Genomic DNA, 24,626 nt, shown 5'->3' with positions numbered 1-24,626 from the left:
ACTCCAATGCCGTCGAAATCATCGACGAACTCTATGATAATTCGCGGGATGCGTGTATGCTCCCTAAGCCACTTTGCGAACGATATGGATCAGGCATTTTGGCAGGCGGTAAATGGTAGGCAAGGAAAGATATAACAATAAGCAGATAGTTGGGAACAGTTTAGTTCCCGTTTAGTTAGACAACGGAAAACGGTCTCTAGTAATTCAATCGGAAGGTAAATAAACTAAAACTAAATCTAAATAATATAGTTGAGATCATACCCCGTTAAAGATGTCCATCACTTCGTCCCACCACTAGAATTGTGAATAGAATAATTGCTGTGAGTTAGAATATTGGAGGCGATCTGAATGACTGAATATGGGTGGTGAGTGTGAATGCTGCATGATTGTGGACCCGATTGGGCCCCTCATGGGTATTATCATGGCGGTGTGGGGAATCAGGGGGCAATAAGCTAGTACTGGACAGTGCTGTGAATTAGGCCAGTGAAGTAAAGTGGTTGCTGATTGCTTCGCATGGATGAAAAGTGATGGTGGTGAAGTGGATTGTGGCAAAATGATCTCATCACTTCGGTCACTCTGATGAAGGTTTATGAGGCTGTTAGGAGTAGGTGCCGTACTTACCTCCTTCTTTTCCTTTTCGGAAACAGACGAATGACCTGTCGTGTAGTTCTCGATGCGACCTGGCTGATTTTTATACGAGTTCTGCGCCGATTTTATGGGATTTGGCATAGTACCATACAATCTGTGGGTAAGAGTTATCTATTAGGTAGAGAAATCCCTATTGAATTTAAAACTAAGAACTAACTTCTCGTCCTGGTTGAGGTTGCGCACATTGACAGCCGAGGACACGGACTGCACGCGGTGCGGATTCGGGGTGCGGTACCTCAACGTAGAGTAGTCGGAATCGTAGTTGGGTTCCGGCTCCGACACGTAGCCGTTGCTCTTGTACGACGGACGGGCTGATCGAATATGGAAAAACTTATTAGTCGAGGTATGTATTCTTCAGTCTGGGTAAGCATAAAGCGGTTTCTCAAGCTCTACCAATCATAATCATTACTTTGTCTCCAGTGGTGTACTGGCGGACATGATGTTAGCGTTGTTTTGTGGTTTTGCGTTGGGTGAGTTAGGCCTTAGATTAGGTTAGTCTTGAAATTTAGTAGAAGCTTCCAAATAGTCAATGAGCTAGACACGGGAACATGGGAGAAATCATATGTAGATAAACCAAATAATACAGCATGCATGTAAACAAAATATAAAACCAAAATAGGATGAGGCTCTCTATTTTCTAGAGGTTACAGGCCACTGGACCCTGTCTATATACTATATACAGGCAAAAGCGGGTAACTAAAGGGGAAAGGCTACTAGGGGATAGCATAGATTATAGATCAAAGAATCACCTCTGGGACACTTGTAGCGAATCACGAAATCATCTTGAGGCGAAAGCGAATGGGAGAATGAGAAACGAGTGTTTTTTTTTTTTTAAAGACCCAAACGATAAGTTGGAGATCAGACTGAAGCATTAGAGGGATTGAGTTTTTGGGGTCTAGGAATGATCTGGGATGGGCATGGGAATGGGAATGGAAATGGTGTTCGTAATGCTTCAGACCGAAGGGAAAGTGGGGGACATTTACCGCCGTTCTTCTGCTTGTGAATCGTCTGATATAGACGCTTGTACCACTCATGCTGATGCGGCTCCTGGACCTCCTGCATGTGGATAGGGATAAGGAACAATACTCATATCAAATCGTCTCACTTCGAGCTCAAGACCCCCGACATGCTTGCTTTACCGATCTGAGGATGATGGGCATTCCATCGTTGGTCACCGGACCGATGCCTTCGTACTGCCTTCGCCCTAACTGTGCCATTTTCCGGGGACGATCGCTGCCCGTCTCCGGTTCGCTCATATACTCGTGCTTGACCTTGTAGACTGGAAACCGCAGAGTTTGGAGTTTGGTTAGTTGTTGATTGGGTTCTCTGGAGGGTTTGGTTTTAGGTTTATTTGGTTTAGGTATTTGCGGTTAAACAGAGGACACAAACATCACAGCTACATTCAGTGTTGTGCGTCGACATGAGCTCGCTTCACCTGGTCACTTGCCCTACCCACATCTACCCACATCGGCTATACTTACTGACTTCATTGGGCCTGTAGACTGGGCGACTGGCGTCGGACAGTTGGCGACGCACGAACGGCCTCTGCAACTCCGAGTTGGAAGAAGAGCGTTCGAATGCTTTTCGGGGCGATAAACGACAGTTAATCGTTAGCGAAATCGAGCGAATTGAGGGACAGAGAAATGGGTTCCATGTGGAGAGGTAAGCAAGTAAGATAAAGTCGGAAAATCCGACATTTCAATAACCAATACTCAAGTTTTAATATATACATATTTGGTATGAACCAAAATATAAAATACTACATTTGCCATTTTATGGAAAATTAAAAAAATAAATTAGTCGTATAATGCAAATTAGTTTTCTACAACAATGTAACAAATATTTCGCATTTTTAGATTGCCTCCACGAAGTCTAGTATGGGACTATGACTTCCGTTATAATAATAATGTTCTGTTGTTTTTACTAAAATAGAGCACTCAAATGTACATTATGAGGTAATAATAATTTTACCAAATATTCTTTCATTTTAAAAATTTAACCAATAATAAAAGCTTTACCTTTTAAGAATATAGTTGTATGTAGTGAAGTGATATAAGGCTTCGGAGAAAGTGTATAAATTAAATTTAATTAGGAGAACTTAATAAAACAAAACCAATTGTATAAATGTCAGTTTCTATTTGTTCTGTTTGTTGCCTTGATATAAGGCATCGGAAGAAGTGTATAAATTAAATTTAATCGGGAGAAATTAATAAAGCAAAACTAATTGTATAAATGTCAGTTTCCTCCAACGGAATGCAATTTAATTACTTTGAGTATTGGATTTGAGATAGAGGAGCTCGGCGAAATAAAAAAAAATTCGGGGAAGGCTATGTAGTACTTCTGATCTTGTCGGAGACACTGGCACTGGGCGCCAAGGGAGCAAAGTGTCCGGAGCAGTCGGTTTCGGCGTAGTCCGAGTTGGAATTGACGGAGTTCAGGGAGGGCGGTGCTGGGGGCAGTTGGGGGGCACCCTCTCCGTTGGTATACGACCAAGGCGGGATCGTGGTCGTGGTCGTCGTCCTCTGTGGCTGCTGCTGATCTTGCTGCTGCAAAGCCGTGTACCGACGTGGCAGAGTGGGCGACTCGAAGCGGACCGGACGGAACTCCTTGCGTCCGCTCAGCACCGGCGACGGCTGGGGCGTCCAAACGGGCAGCGAGGGTGGCGGCGGGGGCGGGGGCGTGGCCGAGGTGGGGCCCGATTGATTTAGTTCGCCAGTGGAACCGTAAGGTGTCCACACGCCTGTCGAAAGTGTTCAGAGGGTGAGCGAGAGTTGTGGGCGGTGGGTCTTTCATGTGCCTGATGACATTTTCAGGGGCGACGGCCAGTTCAGAGATTGAGTTTCCCGCCCCGACATTTACACTTGTCAACAAATTTATGCTCGCTGGCTGTGCTTAAACCGCAGATCTCCTCGAAAATAGTTTCTTGGGCAGTCAACAAACCGAGCGAAGACAAATCGACAAACAAACACAGCGACGTGGAACAGCCATAATTAATACGACGGCGACCGAGGAAGCCGCCATTTGGCAGCCATTCAAAATTTGGCCAACACACACACTCACATACACACACACCGAGACAGAGACGCACACTGACGCCTCTCTCACACGGATGGAATGAGTCATCGCATTTGGCGCATGTTTAGCATTCACAAAAAAGCACACACATGCAGAGAAATAGTATAAATTTATATTCCCGTGCCGTTAAAGAACTGGGCGAGGTGTGCTACCAAGGTTAGTTCTATATCTTTTGCCCATTTTTTAAAACGTTTCTCTTATAACTTTCATTTGACAATCTGACAATTTGTAAAAATTTGCCACATAACTAAAAAGCATTATAAGAAGTATTAGGTAAACTGTAAAGTTTTATACAAAGCTATCGCAAACTGCAAAAATATTAAAAAAAAAATAGTTTTTATCTTTTCAAATCAGTATCAGTTTGTTTTCAATAAAATGTACCATGAAATATTTAAATCAAATGTTTTTGTACTTAAAGCCTTTTCAAGGGAAAATATTTCCAAAAGAAAAATAAAATATATTATAATCAATGAAGATTGCTTTAATTAAGACATTAATTAATAAAATATTTATGGCAAACTATGAAAGAGTTTAAGGAACTCAAATCCTTTAAAACAAAATTAAAAGTTGAATTTTAGTTTTATAACTATTGGAATCCTAAAAAATTCAGTTCAACTTACAACTCCAAATCTTATCTGTAATTTAGGAGAGCAATTTTAACTCAATTTATATTTAAGTAGGTTATAAAATTTGAAGCTAATCATCCATTTTAACCACCGGTTAACCATTTTAAATCGGTGCAAATCATTCGCTTATCTTTACCGTAATGAGAACAAATTGCCGCCAATTGTGGATTTATTCTGGCAGTATAATCTTATGACTTGTCAACTAACCCCCGCGATGTCTGTGCGGCTTTACATTGGGTCTAGCCAAAATCTTTCATTCTACAGATTTATATGCCACCTGTAAAAAAACAAAAACCACAAACAAACACCCCGAGATCACAGATACATATACCGATTCAGAAACAGATACAGATAGAGATGCCCTAGGCGCATTGCCTTCGAGACATTGACACGTATTTGGCCGAGGAGCAGTTTGTTCAGTGCTGCCTCGATATTCGTTAGCGGATTTCTTGGGTTTCACTGGGGCGGTGGGGGAAACTGTTAGGGGGAGGTGGTGAAGGTGGTGCTGATGCTGGTGTTTCGGACGTGGGCGCGCTGACGTCTTTATTCAATCAGCACTTAATTGAATTATACAATCGAATCAAAAGGAAATTTCTCCTTGCAAATGTCAATCAAACTCTCGCACACACTGCGATCGAGATCCTCTGAGTCACTCACATTGTTATTAGTATCAGTCGATCTTATCCGAGGGAATTACCTAAGGAGATTGATTGCACAGATTGCACCGCTTGCGGATACGGATGGCACTGGTCACCGATTTCGAGAGCGATTTGCTGATTGAGTTGCTGACTCCGCGCACGGCTCGAGGCGAACTGAATTTTGCGTGACTCGCCAGCGTCGAGCAGAGCTACCATAAAAGCCCGGGAATGGGGATGGATTCCGATTCGGATTCGGATTCAGATTCGGATTGGGAATGGGAATGGGAATGGCCATGGGCAGGGAAAAACAAAAGGCAAACACACCCAGTTGCCGATGGCGGCTACTCCGCTCCTCCGCCCCATCAGCACAATCCCCAAATAGCAGATCAATTACTATTCTGGCTGCTCCGTGCTCGATCAACCGGAGACAGGGGATACTCTAGAGAGGGGGAAACGCCAATTATGCGTGCAATGCGAAATGGAACGGAAGTGTGTGCGCCGGAGTACAGTGAAGCAGCTCACAAAAGTCACAAAAGTCACAACAAAACATCAAAATATCAAAACAACTCTTCGGCAAAGCCAGACAAAAAGCAAACCCAAAACAAAAAGCAAACTCAAACACACAAAGCCAACTCGATTGGTTTGGCTTGACTTGGCTTGGCTTGGCACTTCCGGTGGCCACTGACGCTACTGCTGCTGCTGCTGCTGCTGCTGCTACTTTGGCTTTAGAACAAATCAGACGGAAAATTCGAAAAATCGAAAATTCGCTTGGAAAAATGTTAATAGTGGCACTTGAGAGCGCGACACACCCGCAAGGAGCGCCCGCAGTCGAGCAGAAGCCGCATTTCGCTGGCTTTCGTTGTTCGGGGCAATTCATTTCAAATTTATCGATTTGCGAACAAGAAAAAATTCGAAAAACAACAGAAAAGGCGACTCCACAGAGAAAAAACACTCTGAAATTTAGATTTTTGCTTTGAAATCAGAAAGAAAGATTTCCTAACTTAAATATAAGCTATACAAATTTTTCGATGAAAATGTAAGCAATAAAAAATGAAGAAGTCTTCTTAGCAAATTATGTTTAACTTGGTTCCAAAAAAATGTTTCCCATATTCTGGTAACCATAAACTATTTTGGATTTGGCTACTGTAACCACATGAAACTAAAATTTATTTTTCTGAGAACTTCATTAGCATCATCCTTAAGCCATAAATATAAATCCAAACATTTTTGGATTTGGCTTCTGTAATTACAAGAAACTGAAACATATTTTTCTAAGAACATCATAAAGTCTATCCTTTAGCCATGATTATAAATCCATTTTTATATCTTTATAAATAGAAACTCGATTTTGTAACGGTCTGAAATTTAAGTTATCGAGTCTTTAATTCAACCACATATTTTTTCCACAGTGTACCTGCCATGAGGAAACCATTTAATTTTAACTCTGGATAGTTTGTAAAATGTTTTTCTAATAGCGGAACCCATATGCTCGCTGCGGCCTTGTAAAATTCACACAAAAGGTGATGGGGAAAATAGTTTGGGGAGGAGTGGCTGGGTGCTCTATGCAACCTGTCACAGATTGGAAAATGGGAGTTGGCATCGGGAGTTCCGAGTCAGAGTGCGACCTGTCAATTGGAAATGGGAATGGGAATGGGAATGAGAATCGAAATGGGTGCGGCTGCCTCTGGCAAATTAAGAGCATTTCCTGAGTTGATTTATGTGGAATTTAGGGGGAGTCCGTCTGCGTGTGGCTTGTGGAGAAGGCGGGAACTCCTCAACTTTGTTTGTTATTTATGGAGTGCATATTTGCGGTGCAGTCGGAACTGATTGGAAAAGCTGTAGTTGCAAACATAATGATAAACATAATTTAAAAGAACAGAGATCATCATTCACGGTAAGTAATTGTGTTTATAAGAAGGGCATGGAATCAAAGGAATCGGATAAATTCCAAAAAATCTTTGAATCTTTAATTTTGGTTATATAAATACCAATAAATCATTATAAAATGTTCTAGATACAGAAATCATAGGTATTTATCGGTTAGATACCTATTTATTGCATCTCAATAAGAAAGAAAATTATAAAAATATTCACAGGCTAAGTCAGTTCGTGAGATGATAATAAAAATGTATCTCACGCCAGTTTAATTTGTGCTTTCATCTATCCACCCATTTACCTATTTACTCATCGTGATTTCCAAATTCTTTTCCAATCTATACTCTTAAGAGCTCTTCTAAACAGATTGATAATCCCACCGATGGCAACGTCATCAAACAAAATTAAATCGCTATTTCCCGACCAGCAGCTAAGCAAAGGAATCGTTTCGTTCAAGTTCAACTGAATTTATACCGGACTATAAATTATTTTCACTCACTAAAAGTCTTAAAATTTATATTTTCCATTCTTTGGCATGGGCAAAAAACGGCTGAGCCAAAGACAACAAAAAAGAAAACGAAAGGGGAAAATGTTAAAAATAACAACATACAAATTAATGCTTTAAATAAATGTGTAGGATATCGAAATTTCCAAAGCATAGATAATACCATCAGATGACGCGAATCAAGGAATGAACGTTTTGATGGATTTGGGTACGCCCCCGTAAATCTGAAAATCCAAAAAGGGGTTTTATGGCCCCGGCGGATTCTGCTGAATGGAAAATCAGTCCAACGGACTGGCCTAAAACATCATCAAATGGGTCGTGATGGCGACATGGCAGAGTACGCTCCTCTCCGTGTTGATCTTATTTAGCTGGCATTTTTATTGGAGACTGTAAAAGGCGGCATCCGCGTGGGCGGCTAACACGAAAAGCGAACAACAATTGAGAACATTGCAAATATTGTAATAAATATTCCGCATTTTCTCCCTCGGATTTTACGTCATTTCGTAAATTTAGCAATGGCGCACCTCGTTTCCAGTTTGGATTTTCCAAAACGCTTGCCTAAATCATGTGGAAATTTTGGTCTGTGCACAATTAACATCAACTAATGTGAAATATTTAAAATAAACAATCGCAACTGCCAAAGGCGAAATCAAGTTCAGTCCAAATTTCCAAAGGAAACAAAAAATGGAAGAGCTAACACACAAAAACAGAAAAAATGATCTATAAATACGAGCAATAAATTTGGAAATGAACCAGTCGAAAGGTGGAAAGTTGACTGGGGAAATCGCGGCGAAAGATCCACTCAACTCGTCTGCCAGCGAATCATCAAAGACAGCCCACTGAAAACGTCATGTTGGCCATTTGTCACACTTGACGTGGGTGCATCCGCGGGATGCAAAACGCATCCGCCAGATACAATTTACCTGAGCCTGGTGGCGCGCGCGCCTTGAATTTGGGTGCAAACATCGCGGTGCCCGTGCTTTGTGGTGTATGCTCTGCAAAAATCAAATTGCAAATGGCCAAATCGGCGCTTTAATCGGGAATACCATTCACTAAATACACTTCACTTCGGTTGCACTTCGTGCATCTTTGTATCTTTTCGATATTTTCGATCTTTTCACTGGGCAGCCGTCGAGGAAGTGGCAACAATTTTGGGGATAACACAAACAAATTCGAATACAAAACACTCAACTAACCCTGCCCCATTTCTGCTGTGGAAATATAGAAGCGACTTCTTTTTGATTTCCAATTTCCAATTGCCAACTTCGGACTATTCTATATTTCTATTTTCTGACGCGCCTTCGCGTTGCTCACACGACTTTAACACGACGACGACTACGACTACGAAACGGTTGAATTTTCGGTCAGGTTGCTTGGACTTTCGTAGTCTAGAGGCCCACCGAAAATCCCAGCCGAAAAATCTCAATTTGTGTGCGAGCGCAAGACAACAAATTTGTTGAACGGTTCACGTTCTCGTTCTCAGATGAAAAATTCGTATTTTTTTCCGTTTCGCCCAGTATAAACAACATTTTTTTGTATGCTTTCGTAAACAGAGACAGCGGAGAGGAAGCCAAAAAAGAGCGATCTTCGGGGTGTGAGTACGGGTGAGGTCTTCGACTCAAGTGGGTCATAAATTATGGACACAGTGCAGATAAAGATAAATATATAAAGAGATATGTGTATATGGCCGAGTGTGGCAAGTGACCAAGAAGGAGCCGCCGTGTCGTATACGCAATGTGCTGAAACAAAACGAACGAAAAATGTTGCCTACTTTCAGGCAGGCAAGCGATTTGGCTAAAAATAAACTTAACATAATAAAAAATATACCGAGAAGGGGTTAGACAATTAGAGAACAGGGGCGGGGATGGATGGGGGAGGCTGGGGTTCTGGGGTTTTTCTGACACACCATTGGCGTAGAGGAAGCCCTTGGCCAGCTGCAGTTCGCTGTCGATCTCCCTGAGAAGATCGCTTTCCGACCAGCTGCGTCGCTGCCGCTGCTGCTGCAGCTGCTGGGCGTTGAGGAGGAAGCGCGTCTGCTTGGGTGGGCGTGGTCGCAGCCGGACACCCATTACCGCTCCTGCGTCCGCCCCTGATGCGGTGGCTCTGTCTGAACGATAGCATTCGGTTAGATCTTCGCCTTCTAGCGTAGTCCGTTCGTTGTCCCCGTCCCTGTTCCAATTTCAGCATGCATATTCGCTCGTACACAGAGAAAAATACTTAGTCCACATGGGCAAATTTTTATAAATTTGTATCTGTCTTTGCTGTTATTTACTTATGGTCAGTGAAAGTAAAAATATTTATCACTGTTATCATTTTTATACTATCTAAAATTGTGTTTTGATTTTTTAAATGTTTCATGTTCTTTAAAAAAAACATAATAAAATGGGTAAAAGTAAAACTTTCTAATTTGCCAACAGAACTTGACATATTTTTTTTTAATTTTTAAGCAATGAAATCTTTTAAAAATGTATCAAACATTTAAAGCCATTTTTCCAACAGTATTTTGCTAAATTAGGAACAAAATTAAGTATTTCCATTCCTTTTCAAAAGGAATAAGTTTTCAAAAGATTTTCTATATATATTAAGAGACTACGATTTATTATTAACGACTGATATTGCCGCAGATACTCTTTGATAACCATTTAGTACTATTTTTTCTTTGTGTAGACGCTCTAGCTCAATTGCCCCCGATTCCGTAATTCTCGTTTAAACAAACGGATCGTCTGTCGGACTGCACTTTGTGTCCATGCAATTGAATGGAATTAATTTAAAATTTCCGCTTAATCGCAATTTCGCTTGTCTTTTGCTTACTTCGTTCTCGTTTCTTGAGCATGTTTGCGATTCTTGGGGGGCGGAAAAGTCGACTTAGGGGGATAGAATGGAAGGATAGGGTAGAGGGTAAAGGGTAAAGCCGATTTCAGCCCTCGGGCATTTGAGCACAGAGTCTTAAGCGAAAGCTTGCGGATTACAAAGCCAAATGATTAATGTCTAAACTTAAGCTTAAGATTTAACAATTATGTGCGGTAAGTTGGAATAATATCAGAAAGGTTTGTTTTCTAGGATATGCGCTTAGAAATGAATGACAATAATGTTCATAATTGTATTGTATTGTATTTAAGTTTGTATAATTTGTAATAATTTTTATTGGTTTTTGATAAATATGAAATAATTTACAACCATTAAGGTATTGTTATACAAACTCGAAGCGTTTCCAAAAGTCATAAGACGAAAATGGTCTTGCACATATTTCCCAAAACATTTTGTTTACGCCAGTCTGATATTTCCCAACCGCACCTATACTACACACAAATATGGATTAGTTTTGATTTTCAAGCACATCGTCTCTCTCTTGGGACACATCAGACATACAAAACAACTAGAAGGAATCGCATGCGGAATATATACAAATGTCGATATGAATGCAACGAAAATACTCAAATTAAGTAAACAATTTTTGGTTAATCAAATAATTTCGTTTATTAAACATTAAACAACACTAAATATAATTTTCGGTTTCGCTTTATTGCTATGGTATTAATATAATTTTTAATGTTTCAAACATTTAACAAAGTTTCACAAACGCAATTTGGACAAATCTGTAACTTGTACATTTCATTTATTTTGACATGAGTGGGGGGATGCTGCATGCAGCTGCAGGGGGCGAGGTAGGCGTTTTTTGGAAGTGGGCGGGGGGTCAGGGGTCAAAGCATTCGGCTTGTGGTTCAGGATGGCCCTAGAAAGTGTTCGAGGCGGAGTGCTCGAAGTTTCGCCAGTACTTGTCGAACTCTTCGAAGATTTTCGATCGGAAGGGTGATCCGGCGAAAAACTCGTTCAAATTAGCACCGAATTTTCCCGCCTGCGGATCGCTGAAGCGATTTATCTGATGCTGCATTGTACTGCTCCTGGAGCCCGCATCTGTGGCCTCGTCTGTGTGGATTAAGTAGGATTGCAATTCGCGCACAATGAACAATCAAAACGAGATAGGGCGAGATAGAGAGAGAGAGATAAAGATATACAAAAGAGGGAGAGAGAGAGATAGGACAACACCAAGTGGCTTGGGTATGCAAATGAGTTGAGTGTGTGAGCGTGATGGCCAGAAACCAGAGATAGGATCACTTTCAACTTGATTTTAACAGATGGAAATTTGGTACATTTGAATGTGGGAAACCCGCTTAATTGATACCTCTTAAGATCAAGTTTGCGAAGTGATCAATGTGAGTGGGCGGATGAACTAACTGAACTTGTTCCAGGCGGTCAGCAGGGATAGGCCCAGCAACAAAGCGGTTCCCAAGATGCCGCCAGCGGTGCTGGATGCAGGATTCAATGGTTCAATGGGTGGCGGTGCAGAGGATTGTGGTGCTGGGGATAAGTTTGGGTTCGGGGATGAGTGGGCGGAGGAACCACAACCGGGGGAATGGGCATGGGGATTGGTAACGGAGGGGGAGGGCGAGGGGGAGTCAGGCGATGAGCTGTGGTTACTGGTTAGTTCCAGGGGGATGTTATGGCGCACGAGCCGCGCCGTTAGCGAGCGTTCGCGATAGGGTCGGCCGCCCTTGGACACCCCGGTAAACGCCGGGCCGGGAAACTCACCCTGGACGGAAGGCGGCAGACGCGACACCTTGTACGTCTTCACGATGCTCGTCTTCTTGGTGGCACTGCTGTGCGAGTTGTCCGTGGCCTCCTCCCGGCGCTCCTGCTCCTCGTGCCGCTCCATTTGGCCGCCATCCGGCAGCTGTTCGCTGGTGGAGAACTTGGCGAACTCCCTCAGGTGACGGGGCAGCTGGCGCAGATTGGCCTCCGCCTGGCCCTCGAGTATGCGCACCGGTGCCGCCTCCACATCCGACTCGGGCTGGGACTGCGCCTGCGGCTGGGGCTGCGACTCCGCCCCGCTCTCCCAGTCGCTGTCCGCTGGCATGGCCAGCTTGTGGCGACGCTCCTTCACGCGGTCCAGGAACTCATCGCTTATGGTGGCCCTGTCTACCGTGGAGTGGTCCTGCTCGTCCTCGATCTTCGATATGCGTATGATCTTGTGCTGGCGCCGCTCCTCCCGCTCGGCCACCTTGTTCATCCATTCCTCGGCCATCTGCTGCCGGAAGACCTCGTCCTCGCTCAATGTGGGCAGCTTGGCGGCAGGCCTGTAGCTTTCCCGGCGCTGAGGGGCCGGTAGAACCGGCGCCCGCTGCATCTCCTCCATGAGACGGCGCCGCTCCTGCTGCAGTCGCTCCACCTCGAACTTGAGCTCCTCCTCCTTGGAGAGTATGTACTTCAGCTGCTGCTCGTGCAGCTCCCTGGGCAGCGAGGATCTCCTCTGCTGGCGATCGTAGGCGGGTGGCGGCACCTGCTGCTGCTGCTGCTGCTGTTGCTGCGGTGGTGCTAATGGTAATGGTGGTGGTGCCACTGCCGGCGGTGCCGGACTCACGCCCCTTCGCGAGGTGGTGCTTATGTACCTGGGATTGGGATCCCTCTCGATCATGGAGTAACAGCTGCCGTAGTGTGGTCGCTGCTGCTGCTGCTGGTGCTGCTGCGCCTGGTTCAGCATGGGGGCATGGGTCCGCCTGCCGCCGTAGGCATTGAAGCTGTCGAAACTGTACTGGCTGGAGCTGCTCAGGTCATTGGTGCTGGCCGAGAGCCGTGGGGCCCTGATGCCATGCGGTGGACACCTCTGGTTCTGTCGCTGGTAGCAGATCTCCACCTCCCTGGCAAAGGGTCGAGCTATGTTCTCCGAGTAGCCCAAATCGCTGGCATAGCGCGACCAGTCGTCCTGGGCCGCCTGGTGACTGTAGTGACCCACTGTGGTGTGCGGACGTGGCGGTGGCTCGTTCAGATTGCACAGCGATTCGGCACGACGGGATCGGGACTCTAGTTCTATGGGAATCTCATGGGTTTGCGGCGTTGTGGCCTCCATTTGGCGCGGCACCGACGACATGCGCTCCAGTCGCGACTTGGCCGACCGTTCGATTTCCTTCTCCAGCTCCTGCATGTGGGCGTGTCGCCGCTGCTGCAGCTCCTCCAGTTTCGGATGACCCGCCGGTGCCGCCGCCGGTCGGGTGAAGCCACTGAGATCATACAGGGAGGCGGACTTCTCCCGCCTTTCGCGGCTGCTTTGCAGCTCGGCGTGCATCTGCTGCGATAGCCTGTCGAAGTCCTTGAACACGCGGTCGTGATCCAGGCCATTCTGTTGCTGCTGATCTCCAAAAGCATCCGCCGCGGCCTTGGCACGCTGCCGAAATTCCTCATACGTACCGTTGCCGCTCTCTTTTGTTGGCTGGCTATTTTTGGGCGCCACGTCTCCATCAATGAAAGTGCCGCCGTTTAATTTCGTTGCTGACATAATTGGCGGCGGCGGGATGGGCGGCGGTGCGGGCTGCTCTTTCGGCGGATCGCCCAGCTCCTTCTTCTCGCGACTGGAGGTGCTCACATCGTAGACCACCTGACCGTTCTCCAAGCGCTTCTTGGACTCGTAGCTGCTCGTCTCGATGTTGGAGTACCGCTTGGTCTGACTTTGGCTGCCGGTCTGCTGACTGTGACTGCTGGGAAACTCAATGTTGGAGAAGCGCTTGCGCTGCTCCTCGAAAATGTCGCCCTTGTGCTGCGGAAACATCCTGGCCAGCTCGCTCTCCATGCTGTCCAGCGTGGGAAACTTGCTTGTGGCTGCACTGGACATGGCTTCTGATGTGGTGGTGGAGGTGATGCTGCTGCTCTGGCGGTGCTCTGCCGACTGCTGCTGTTGCTGCTGCTGCTCACCGAGATCAGCTGCTCGCCTTGGTTTATTTTCAAGCGATGACGATTTCATCTGCTTTTGCTCGCTTGCGTCATCTCTCTTGGCGTTTTCACGAGCGGTCGCCTTGGCCGCCGTTTCGGCGCTCTTCAGCGGCACGGGCGGCGGTGGGAGGGGCGGTGCCGGCGGCGAGAGGCTCTTGCGCAACTCGCGCATCATGGCCGCGGTCTTGAGCATCTCGCTCTGCTGCTGCTGCTGAAGCTGCTGCTGCTGTTGATCCTGCTCAAGAACTTGGGCTTTGGTCAGCTCATGGTAGCCCCTTCGCTCCACGAACTTCTGGTGGGCATCTAGCAAATCATCCGGCTGTGTTTGGGCATCCAGCAGTTCCCTCTGGCCAGGTGATAGGCATACCAGCAACTGCGGATCCGATTGAGTGGGCAATCCTAGCCAGGCGGATGAGGAGAAGGAGGTAGAGGAGGACTTGCCCTCGCCGGCGTTCAACTGCAGCTCCTTGATATGCGGCAACTGGGGCAGTGGATAGGGCATCTTGTTGTGCGACTGATCGGCTATATTCTGGGCCACGCTGGCTAACTCCTCGAGCACTTGTTCGCCATAGGGCATGGAGGCCAACTGCTCGGTGCACAGCAGACGCAGCTTCTTTATGGCATCCGCATCTGCATCTCCCGAATCTGCAACTGAAAGCTCTGGCTCTGATTGGGTTGTGGGTGGTGGTGATTGTGGTGGTGGTGGTGGTGGTGCAGGCTTTTGTCTGAGTGGCGGTGTGGGTGGCTGTGCGGTGGGAGGGGGACTGGCCACGTTGATGGCCGTGCATTGGCTGTGGGTGGTGCTGTCTGAGCAGTGGGAGTCGTTCGACTCCTGCCGCCTCAAATGCAAGGGAGTGAGGTGGAACAGGGAACTGGATCCGGTGGCGGAGGGAGTGGACGACTCTACGGGGGGCGGGGGAACAGGCGGCGGCGACGGCGAACGCGTCGTACCGGTCGAAGGGACTTCCATGTTCATTTCCATTTCCTCTTCGCGCCGCGTCATCTCGATCAACTCGCGCACTTTGTCCATGTTGCGAACGAACTCCTCGCGCGTGGCCGCCAGCGGCGATGCTGTCCCGAAACTAACCGCCGATCCGCCAGATACATTTGTATCTTTTGCTAATTGCTCTCGGTCGGCAGGCATTGGTGTTGGTGTTGGCGTGGGCGTGGGCGTTGCGGCGCTCAGCAGCGACGACAGCGAACTGGCGAGCGTCGGGTTAACAGGTGTGCTCTCGCGACTCTCCTCGGCCTCTGCCTCTCCCTCTCCCTCTCTTTCCGTCTCCGTCTCCATTTCCGTTTCCGTTTCCGCTTCGGTCTCGCTCCTGTCCGCCGTAGTAGTGCTAGTGCTACTCATCTCATCATCCGGCCGTAGGATCAGACGGCTGGCATCCGTGTCCAGATCGACCAGAGCCCTCTCAGCCAGAGCGGCCGCCTGCTCCAGTTCCAGTTCCATGAGGTCCGACACACTGCTCGAGGCCGAGGAGCTGAGGTAGACCAGTTCGGCGTCCTCGGATTGGGGCGACAGGGCGCTCTGCAGACGGGTGCAACTCTCCAGATCGGCGGACTCCTCCAGCAGCTTGGTCTCCAGTTTCAGCGGCAAGGGGGCCTCCTCGCGTCGCTTGTGCCGACGGCTAAAGTCCAGCTGGCTCTTGGGAAAGGTCTCGTTGAGCTTGGGCGTGCGCATTCCCGCCTGATCGGAGGAGTTGGAGGAGTTGCGGAAACTCATCGCCTCGCCGCCATTCTCCTCCAGGATGCTGTCCAGGTAGCGGGGATTGAGCAGCTGCGGCAGAAAGTGCGACTCCAGAGCGTTCCGTTTCTGGGCGCGCTTCTGACGCAGCTGCTCCTGCTGCTCCACTCGTCCGCTGCCGGACGGCACCACCTGCTGATCCGACGGGCATCGCTCCGGCCCCAAGGCCGCCGATCCCTCCGACTCGGAGTCCGCTTCGCAGACCAGCGGGGATTGCAGCGAATTGAATTCGCCGGAGCTGCAATCGCTGTTCAGTTCCAGCTCCTGGATTTGCACGTCGCGCGAGAAGCGCGAGAATTGGCCACCGCTCGACACATTCTTGGGCGATTCCACCAAATAGCGGGGCGGCGGGGACAGAGTTCCGGCCAGAGAGCCGGAAGTACTGCTGATTTCCTCGAAGGTGGGCTTACCTTTACGCGCCCGCTCTTCGTCGTTGGTTTCCAGCCGGATCTGGTGGATAATCACCTTGGAGGAGTGCTGCTCGGGTTTTACAACGGGCTTCAGGATTTTCTCCAAGGATTTGGAAGCAATTTCAACATTTTGCTGATGAACATTGTTCATTAAGGATACCGGTTGCTGTTGTTGTGCATTAGAGCCATCTTGATCATTCGGGCTTTGTGCAACAGCAACATGTTGCTGCTGGGCATTATTCAACTCCTGTTGTTGCTCTGCCTCTTGTACCTCCTGTTGGTCTTGTGCTTCATGTTGCTGTTGTTGTTGTGCTATATCTTCTTGTTTTTGGTGATTTTGTACAACAGCCATATGTTGCTGGTGTGCATTTTCTACAAATTCCATGGCTTTTTCAAGCTGCAACACATATTGCTCCGGTTCTTTTGGCTCCTGTTGTAGTGTTTGCTGCTTTGGGTGTTCCACTTTAAGTGGTTGCTTCTCTGAATTATCCACTTCATCTTGCTTTGGTGATGCCCGATCGTCTTCTTTGCCTTCCTGAACCTCTAGACTTTGTGCAACTGCAACATGTTGCTGCTGTGCGTCTTCTAATAGCTGACTAGTTTCTGGAAGTTGCTCTTGAGTTGCTTCCTTTTGCTGTGCTTCTTTCTTTGATGCCTCAACCTCCAAGTGCTGCTCCTTGGATTCCGCAACCTTGTGTTGCTGCTGTGCTTCAACTTGGCCATTTGCCTTGGCCTCCTCCTCCCTCACAATGCGATGAACTATGACCTTGGCTTGGCGCGGACTGCCTGGTGGCCTTCTTATAATTGTGGGTGGTGGACGCACCTGCTCTTCGGCTCTTCCATTGGTGGCCGGCTTATCGGACTTTTCCTTGCGATGTTTTGAGTTTTTGGCACCCATTTCTGCGTGTAAATCTTCTTCTTGTTGGATGACTGTTGCTGGTTTCTCGAATATTTTATCTATTTCTTCGGTTTTCTCAAGAGTGCTCGTCACACTCTGGTCGCGACAAACAACAACAGCTTCGCTGTTTTCCGCTGGCCCATTTGAAACGCTGCCAGAATTTCCATTATCATCTATGGAGGAAGAAGAAGTTGCTACTGCGATCTGAGAATCCTGCTGCTCCTGCTGCTCCTCCCGCTCCTCCGCCCCCTCTGCCTGCTGCTGATTGTTTTCGTTTTCGTTTTGATTTTGATTAGGATTTTGATTTTGATTTTGATTTTGGTTTCGATTGCGTTTGTTGCGATTTCTATTGCGATTACGATTGCGGTTATTGGGCATCGTCTACGTCCACTTTCGCTCGATCAGAACTAATGCAGTTTGCAGTGTGAGAAATATGTGAGTGTACGTGTGTTTCGTGTTTCTTAATCAGCCAGAATCTACAGTACAACTTGGATGTTGTTTCGTCTTTCGATGTCGTTTATTTCTAGTTCCCTCTGTGTGTGACACTCGTCGCCAGAAACTCAAACAGAACTGAACGGAGAACCGAGAGCCGGCGGCATTTCTGCTCACGACAGCCGACAGCCGGCAAAAAAAAAAAAAAAAAACGAAAAGAAAATAACAAATATAACAAAAAAGAGCACTACGAGCGGAAAATCATATGAAAGCGCAGCGCCAACGTCGCTGCCGGCGTCTCTGCCACCCCGCCCACTGCGCACCGCCCGCCGACTGGCACGCGTCCGAAATCGTTATGTTTTCAGGTTTATTTTTCGCCGTCGAGATCGCGCCTTTGTCTTTGATTGTCTTGAATTGTTTTGGCCAAATTAAATTGCGTTTGCGTTTTGAATGCTGAAATTTCGCTCTCGTTTTTTCTTTTGTTTAGGGGTATGTTCGATTTTAGCTGCGATTTCAATTTTTGAAATATTTTTTAAGACCGCGTATCCCGCTCCTCGTGGCGCTGGCGACCGACGGACAAGGAATGGGCCGTGGGCCTTCGACGATCTCAGCCGGGAGCCAGTTTCCCATCATCCCACTCACACACTGGCGAGCACGGCCCAATTCGGATGCAAGTATTTGAAAATATACACACAGAAAACAAATCGGGGAATTCATAATGATGCTCATTTTCAAAATACACACAGAGAAAAACAGGCACAAAGAGAGAGAGATTGGGAGAGTGGGAGTAATTGAGGGAACTGTGCAAAACCAAAACAAATTGCAGGGTATTCCAAAAACATCAAAATAACCAAGAGACCGAAAAACAACAATACAATGGTATAGCTTCTAGGTCAATGCAATTTCCACAAGCCAAACAAACTCATAAAGTCATGTGAAGAGAAACGAATCGTACGTTTCGAAAATATATTTGGCGCATCCATAAATATTAGAAAATGTTTTTGGAACACGTTCATAATTTGTTTGTGGAATTTAAGCCAATGAATATATGCTTTCGAAAATACATTTTTAAAAATGTCACAAAACACACATTTTTGTCTTGAATTTCATTTGATAAATGCTCAAGAATGAAGGATGTAAGACATTAAGGGAAAAATAAATTATTTAGAGGTCAGAAAAACGTTTATCTGGGAATTTTAAAGGGTTGTAATTTGGTAATTTCATAGTTCAAATCTTTGAATGTATGTAAAGCGAAAAGCTGCCTTGCAATATGCCCAAATAGATCTGATGCAGGGCATTGAAGAAGAGAACTCAATACGGAAATAGTTTGCCACAGTTTGAGTTTGTCTATATCTTCTCGCGGGTGTGTGTGTGTGTGTTTGTGTATGTGTGTGTATCTGATGAGTCTACGGTGGCTGTGTATCTATATACAACTTATGGCATTTTCAAGATATTTTTCGTGTGTAATTTCTTTGATTTTTGTGGTCACAAGTCTCTGCTTTCGGTGTACTCTTGAATAATTGAAGAAGCATATATCCACGCGTATATGCATGTATATATATATATATATATATATAGAACTCGCATGTATCATCCTAGTGGGCCATGCGGTTAGTAGTATTCCGCTTTTATTTTTAAAGGTACTTAATGGCTTTCAATTCCTCTTGTTTTGTCTGGCGGCCTGCGGCCCCATCATCATCATCATCATCAGCTCTCCATCAACTTCCCCCGGCCAGAACCGATCCGAACTGAAGTAATTTCAGTGGGGCTGTCAGGTGCCAGACGACCCAGACACGTGATGTGGGTTTTTGCCCGGGCATTATGCAATTCCCGGTTTCTGCACAGTGTGACACAGGCTGCCTAGCACCGGGATCCCAATTAGGAACCACTTAAAAACGATCACTTCCCCCTTTGGACGGAACCCACACACTTAATGTGTATGCTCCTCAATTGGTTTCGGTTTCCGTTCGGATTTCATTTGGGCCTACTCGTTTAAGTTACTGACGTACAAACAAGTAGCCGCTATCTATGGAACCATTGTAGTGGCTCCTATTTTCTGTTTTTCTTGCTCCGTTATATCAACAAATTCGAAATTGATTTCTTCGCCTCGATTTATTTGCTGTAGAACAGCGCACATTTTAGTTATCTTTTCTGGGCTATCGCTGATAAATTTTGCATTTCTGATAAAGAACATGGTGTGGCTTGCGCAAATTTTTGCCTTCAATGAAATCGGGGTTGGAGAAGTCAATGCAATGAGGTAATATTGGCTTCTTGGAAATTCAAAGCAGATTGCATTTTTTATATCTAAACAAGCTTAGGAGGTCATCAAAAGAAGTCTTTCATTAAGATTTCAAACAACAAAGATTGCTCATTGCTTAATAAATTGTTTGCCATGAATGAAGAGTTCTTGATAGTGTTTAATACAAATATATATTCATATTTTTAATTATTTGTCTTAGAGGTTTCTTAGTCGCTTGTATAAACATAAATATAAGTATTTAATAAGTAATAATAAACTTTAAGATGTCAAGTATAACAAATTTCGAATGAGAAACGATTAGGTCATAAACTTAAATTGTTTTTATTTTAACTTTTATTTATCTTTGAATCTGGTTAGTTATAAAATGTGTTAAATAAATCAAGAGAGTTGTGGAGACTAACCATTACATTTTTGTTGGTAAAAAAAATAATTACATTTTAATTGCGAATTGATTGGTTTTCCTCTCTAACATTTCCTTTCACAGTCTTAGCATTCCCAGGGGTCACTATCATTTTCCCAATGGAGTATGATTACAGAAACACTCTCCATTCACTCAGCATTCACTATTTGTCGCTGATGTTTTTTCAGGGTATTCCGAGTGTTTGGCTGCCTGCCGATTTGTTGGCTTTGCACTTATATTGCTGGGGCTATATGTTCGAGATACATTCTCTCAGATACACAGATACACTCTTCGCCTTTGTTGTTATTGCTGCTAATTAGCATAGATTTTTGAGAGTCTTGGTGCTGTCATTTTTACGCTTTGCTTATTTATTTGGCCAGCGTTGCGCCGAGCATTTTGTTCTCCCATAAACGAGCTGAGCACATGTCTGTTTTCCTCTCTCTTCCTACTTATTGTTTGTTTGCCTTTACACAACACACTCAAACACGCACACACACACACACACATATACACACAGAGTATTAACACAAACAATGTGCGCTTAGTGAATTAATTTATGAATCGCCCCACAAGAACATCGAACCCGGTCTGACGTCACGTTCTTACAATTTAATTCCCAATTAATTGCAAATCGTCGGCATCGGCGAAAAAGCGTTGCATCAAAGGCCGCGTACGTGAGCCAACTGAACTGCAAGTGCGGCAAAGAAATGCCGCCGCCAAATGCCGACCCACTGTCTCCGCCGCACAGTGGGCCACATCGCTGTCTTATCTGTGGGGCATATTCTAAAATCGAATAATGATCTCAGTGCCTTGCATCCAAGTGCCAAAGTTTGCGCGTAATTGCCAACGTTTGCGACTAATAACAGTAGTTGAATTTGGCACCGGCCTAAACAAACACTTTAACTTTGCCCTATTGCGTCAGTTTTTGGCAGGTTTTCCCCATCCGCGCTTTTCCCCCGCAATTTCCCTAGACGAAGTCAAGACACACACACAGAGAGTGAAGTTGAGGAAAACTAAACAAAAAACACACGCACACAAACACGGGGCTATTTTTAAAGGGCGAAATCAATCGGCGACTCGAAAACCACAACTGGGGGTGTGGGAAAATCACTACAATTCCGAAACCGACTATGTAGTGCAGTGTAGTTTCCGATAGCTATCAAGTCTATATAGCTGTCGCTCGATCGACACAACGTCAAAGTCGAAGTTCTAGTGCCCAACTGAAGCCGAAGCTTCGAAAGCTTCCCCCGTTCACCTGGAAATACGAAATACGACATACGACATACGAAAAGGTAGCTAAACGCAGATAAGTTGTTTCTAACAAAGCCTTCAACTTTTTTGCTGATTGCCATCCGTCTCGCTCCGTTCCTCATGCCCTCTCTTTCGCTCACTGGAATCGATGGCAAATCGCTTGCCAGCGTACAGCTACTAATTTGCTGGGCGCTTGGTATCGGACATTAGAAATGTTTTGGCACTGCGCCAATCTGCTGACAGCTGGAAGCAGCTTTCGATTTCTGGAATAAACAGCGGACGACTGGAGTGCTATTCTGGGGCTTCCATGAAATCATAAGCAAAATATAAACCTGATTAGCTTAGAAAGTTAAGGTTAAACGGTTTTGTTATTTTCTGTATCCGTATGCCACTTTCGAGGGAATGCTAATTTTTAAACAATGCTTAATTGCTAAGTGCGAAGTTAGGTATTTTGAGGTGCTTTGTATATTTTGGCTTTCCGGAAAGTCATTTGAATTTTACATTTGTTTACATCCCTTGATTGTATTGCGTTGCTGGAATTCTTTTAGCCCAGCCCAACAATTTAATACAAATATTAGAAATTTCAAAGTCATATAAACAAACATTTTTACGAAAAACCAAACACATTTTGTTTGATTGAAGTTTAAATATGAAAAAGCACAAAAGACTTTAGAGATTTGAAAGTACCAAAGAAATTAACTGAAAGTATGCAGTACAAAAATTGTACACTAAATTAAAGCATACTTTTCAAGGTTTTTCCAACACTTTTGTTTCACCATTTTCACAACATTATGAGTTATTCACCACAGAAATTTCCACTGTACCAGAATCACAATTGTAATCACTTAGCATGATGTTAACTTATCGTTCAACATAAGCCGACAAAAATCAGAGAGAGATAAGAATGAAATTTTTGCTCGGCAAACTCGAAAATCGTTATCAATATTTATTCAAGCATTATGATTTATTTGAGAACTTGAACCGCGGAGCAACAAAAGAATTATATAACCAAAACGTTTGCCAGCTGAACACAAAAATCTGAAGTCATTTCTTCGCAAAATAACAAATTCACGCTAATTGCATTGTCAAAAATTCTGTTTGTGTTGCTTTTTCAGATACTGAATCACAATTCAATACTGAAATTCTGTTTTGTTTGTCGTTGGCACACAAAATGATTGCCAAAAAGCCAGTCAGCTGCGTCAGCTGAGCGGCGGCAAAACGACTTTATAGATAGCCACAAAACAGGCTGGCAAAATTATCATAATGAAATAATGGCCAAGCGACACAATGGTCAACGATTTTGGAAAGGTTCGGTGGGGGTCGAACTGCGGGGGCGCTACCAGAAAAGTAAACCTGACGCCATTAGCAGACCGATTTAAGTCGAGCTTTTGGAGGTAAACATTAGACTAAATTAGCCGAAAATGGCATCAGAAATGTAGAGGTGGCTTTTAGTCGTTTTATTAGGCTTTTTTATTTGCTTCTTGACTTCACTTAATTTTTATATGCAACTTATTATTTTAGAAAATGGTTGTAAATGGCTTCTAAAACAAAAATTTGTAAAAATTATTTTTTTTCCTTGTTTTGTTGCATCTATAAAAATATAAATAGTAACCAGCTTTTAAAATTACTTTATATTAATTTTTCAACTTTGCATTTATTTATTTGTTCAATTTTAAGGTTGATTTTCTAATATTACTTACAAAAATATAAAATTCTTTATTTTAAACAGCTTTAAAATGTATCTTAAAAACAAAAAAATAATTGCTAAATCAATATTATTAATAGTGGATTTATGTATTTTGTTAAAAAAAGGTCAAGTTTGATAATAATATTTAATTTTTTAAGCATTGCATAGAAACTATTCCGTTTCAAAATACCGCTTAGTTTTAAATTAAATGATTTTTTTTATCCACTCTTTTGAACTTCTTAACGAAGATGAATATATTGTTCGCCTAGAAGTATACTTCGAATAGATCGCAAATATACTAAGAACAAGGGAAAACATTTGTTATTGAACACCTTTATTATTGATAAACATTTAGTAATATATACATTGAATATTTTATATGACACCATTTATAATCAATTGGAAGCCGGATCCCAAAAAACAAAAGCCTCCCAACCGCGACCATCGATCGCAATCACTCATTTATGCCTCATGGCTAATTAATGTGACACAGGCCATTTAAATAGATACCCGACAAACAAATTGAGTAGCCGCAGTGGTGGCCCCCTCCCGAGATATGTACCCCGAGGTAACCAGAAACCGCAATATCTCCAACCAATAGTCTATGGTTTGGGCTGGCTGAAAGGGCTCCCAAATTGATTGAGGAGTGTTCCCCGAGCCAATGACCGCACTTGATTGAGTCACCGTCAAATAATGACGATAATTTCATTAAATTGTGTACAAACTTTAAGTAAACCGTCTTGGGACAAAAACAGCTGCTAGTTAAAAATTAAGGAGACGCATTCAACTAGGTCACCTTTCCTTTATAATCGATTGAAGTAAACAAAGAGCTTGTCACTTTAAAAGGTTCTTTGTTAGTCGTATTGATTTTAAAAGGTTCTTTGTTAGACGTATTGATTTCAGTTTATACACATATACGAGCAACACAAGAAAAAGTACTCTAGAAGGCATTTCCAACTTTATGGGAAATACAATTTTGGTGCAAAGTGGTCGTAAAAATATTAAAGCATTTAATGGCTCTAGAAATGCGAAAGAGTATTCATCGCCAGACTAATAACAGTTTTTAAACATTTTACAATACCATACAGTCATAATCAGTCGATTTTGTTCTCTCTACTTTTATTGTCTTTTTATCGCTTTTAGCAATTGACATAAACTTTTTGCAAGTGTGTTTTCTTTGCCAAGCCAAAACACAAACACACATGTAGGGTAATAACAAAAAAATTTTGTCTTTTCGCCAGCAGCTGAGGCTTATCAAAAATTTGTGTGTCGCCGACGTCGTGGAACGGTAAACAAAAGGAGAATAAATAATAGTACGTAGACAGTGTTCGCTATTTGCCTTGGCTTTCTTTCAGTTCAGCGATAGAAGAACGCCGAATAGAGAATAATAATTAATCGTGAACGAGCTCGGG

General features: G+C 44.4%; 1 protein-coding gene across 43 annotated transcripts in view; it reads right to left on the bottom strand.

Moving 5' to 3' along the window:
• LOC128256191 (sorbin and SH3 domain-containing protein 1) overlaps nucleotides 1-24,626 on the bottom strand; it is a 41,178-nt gene that overhangs the window by 12,285 nt on the left and 4,267 nt on the right. For 4 of the 43 annotated variants that reach the window (XM_052986349.1, XM_052986354.1, XM_052986357.1 and 1 more), the window contains exons 1-10: nucleotides 11,958-19,975; nucleotides 9,274-9,474; nucleotides 2,987-3,388; nucleotides 2,130-2,228; nucleotides 1,788-1,927; nucleotides 1,632-1,704; nucleotides 1,398-1,430; nucleotides 806-959; nucleotides 622-742; nucleotides 262-294 (exon numbers count right to left, since the gene is read on the bottom strand). In XM_052986349.1, coding sequence (XP_052842309.1) covers nucleotides 262-294; nucleotides 622-742; nucleotides 806-959; nucleotides 1,398-1,430; nucleotides 1,632-1,704; nucleotides 1,788-1,927; nucleotides 2,130-2,228; nucleotides 2,987-3,388; nucleotides 9,274-9,474; nucleotides 11,958-17,562 — 6,861 coding nt within the window. In that variant the 5' untranslated portion in view covers nucleotides 17,563-19,975. Of the gene's footprint in view, nucleotides 1-261; nucleotides 295-621; nucleotides 743-805; nucleotides 960-1,397; nucleotides 1,431-1,631; nucleotides 1,705-1,787; nucleotides 1,928-2,129; nucleotides 2,229-2,986; nucleotides 3,389-5,046; nucleotides 5,332-8,290; nucleotides 8,363-8,563; nucleotides 8,916-9,273; nucleotides 9,475-10,870; nucleotides 11,295-11,957; nucleotides 19,995-21,310; nucleotides 21,507-21,555; nucleotides 21,916-22,271; nucleotides 22,340-24,626 lie in introns of those variants that run through there. The other 39 variants (XM_052986371.1, XM_052986374.1, XM_052986375.1 and 36 more) reach the window with 31 other exon arrangements.

Source organism: Drosophila gunungcola (assembly GCF_025200985.1).
Source record: "Drosophila gunungcola strain Sukarami chromosome 2R unlocalized genomic scaffold, Dgunungcola_SK_2 000013F, whole genome shotgun sequence".
In the NCBI taxonomy this organism is placed as follows: Eukaryota; Metazoa; Arthropoda; class Insecta; order Diptera; family Drosophilidae; genus Drosophila; species Drosophila gunungcola.
The sequence above is the reverse complement of the archived record's forward strand: the minus strand, read 5'-3'. Positions and strand labels throughout refer to the sequence as shown.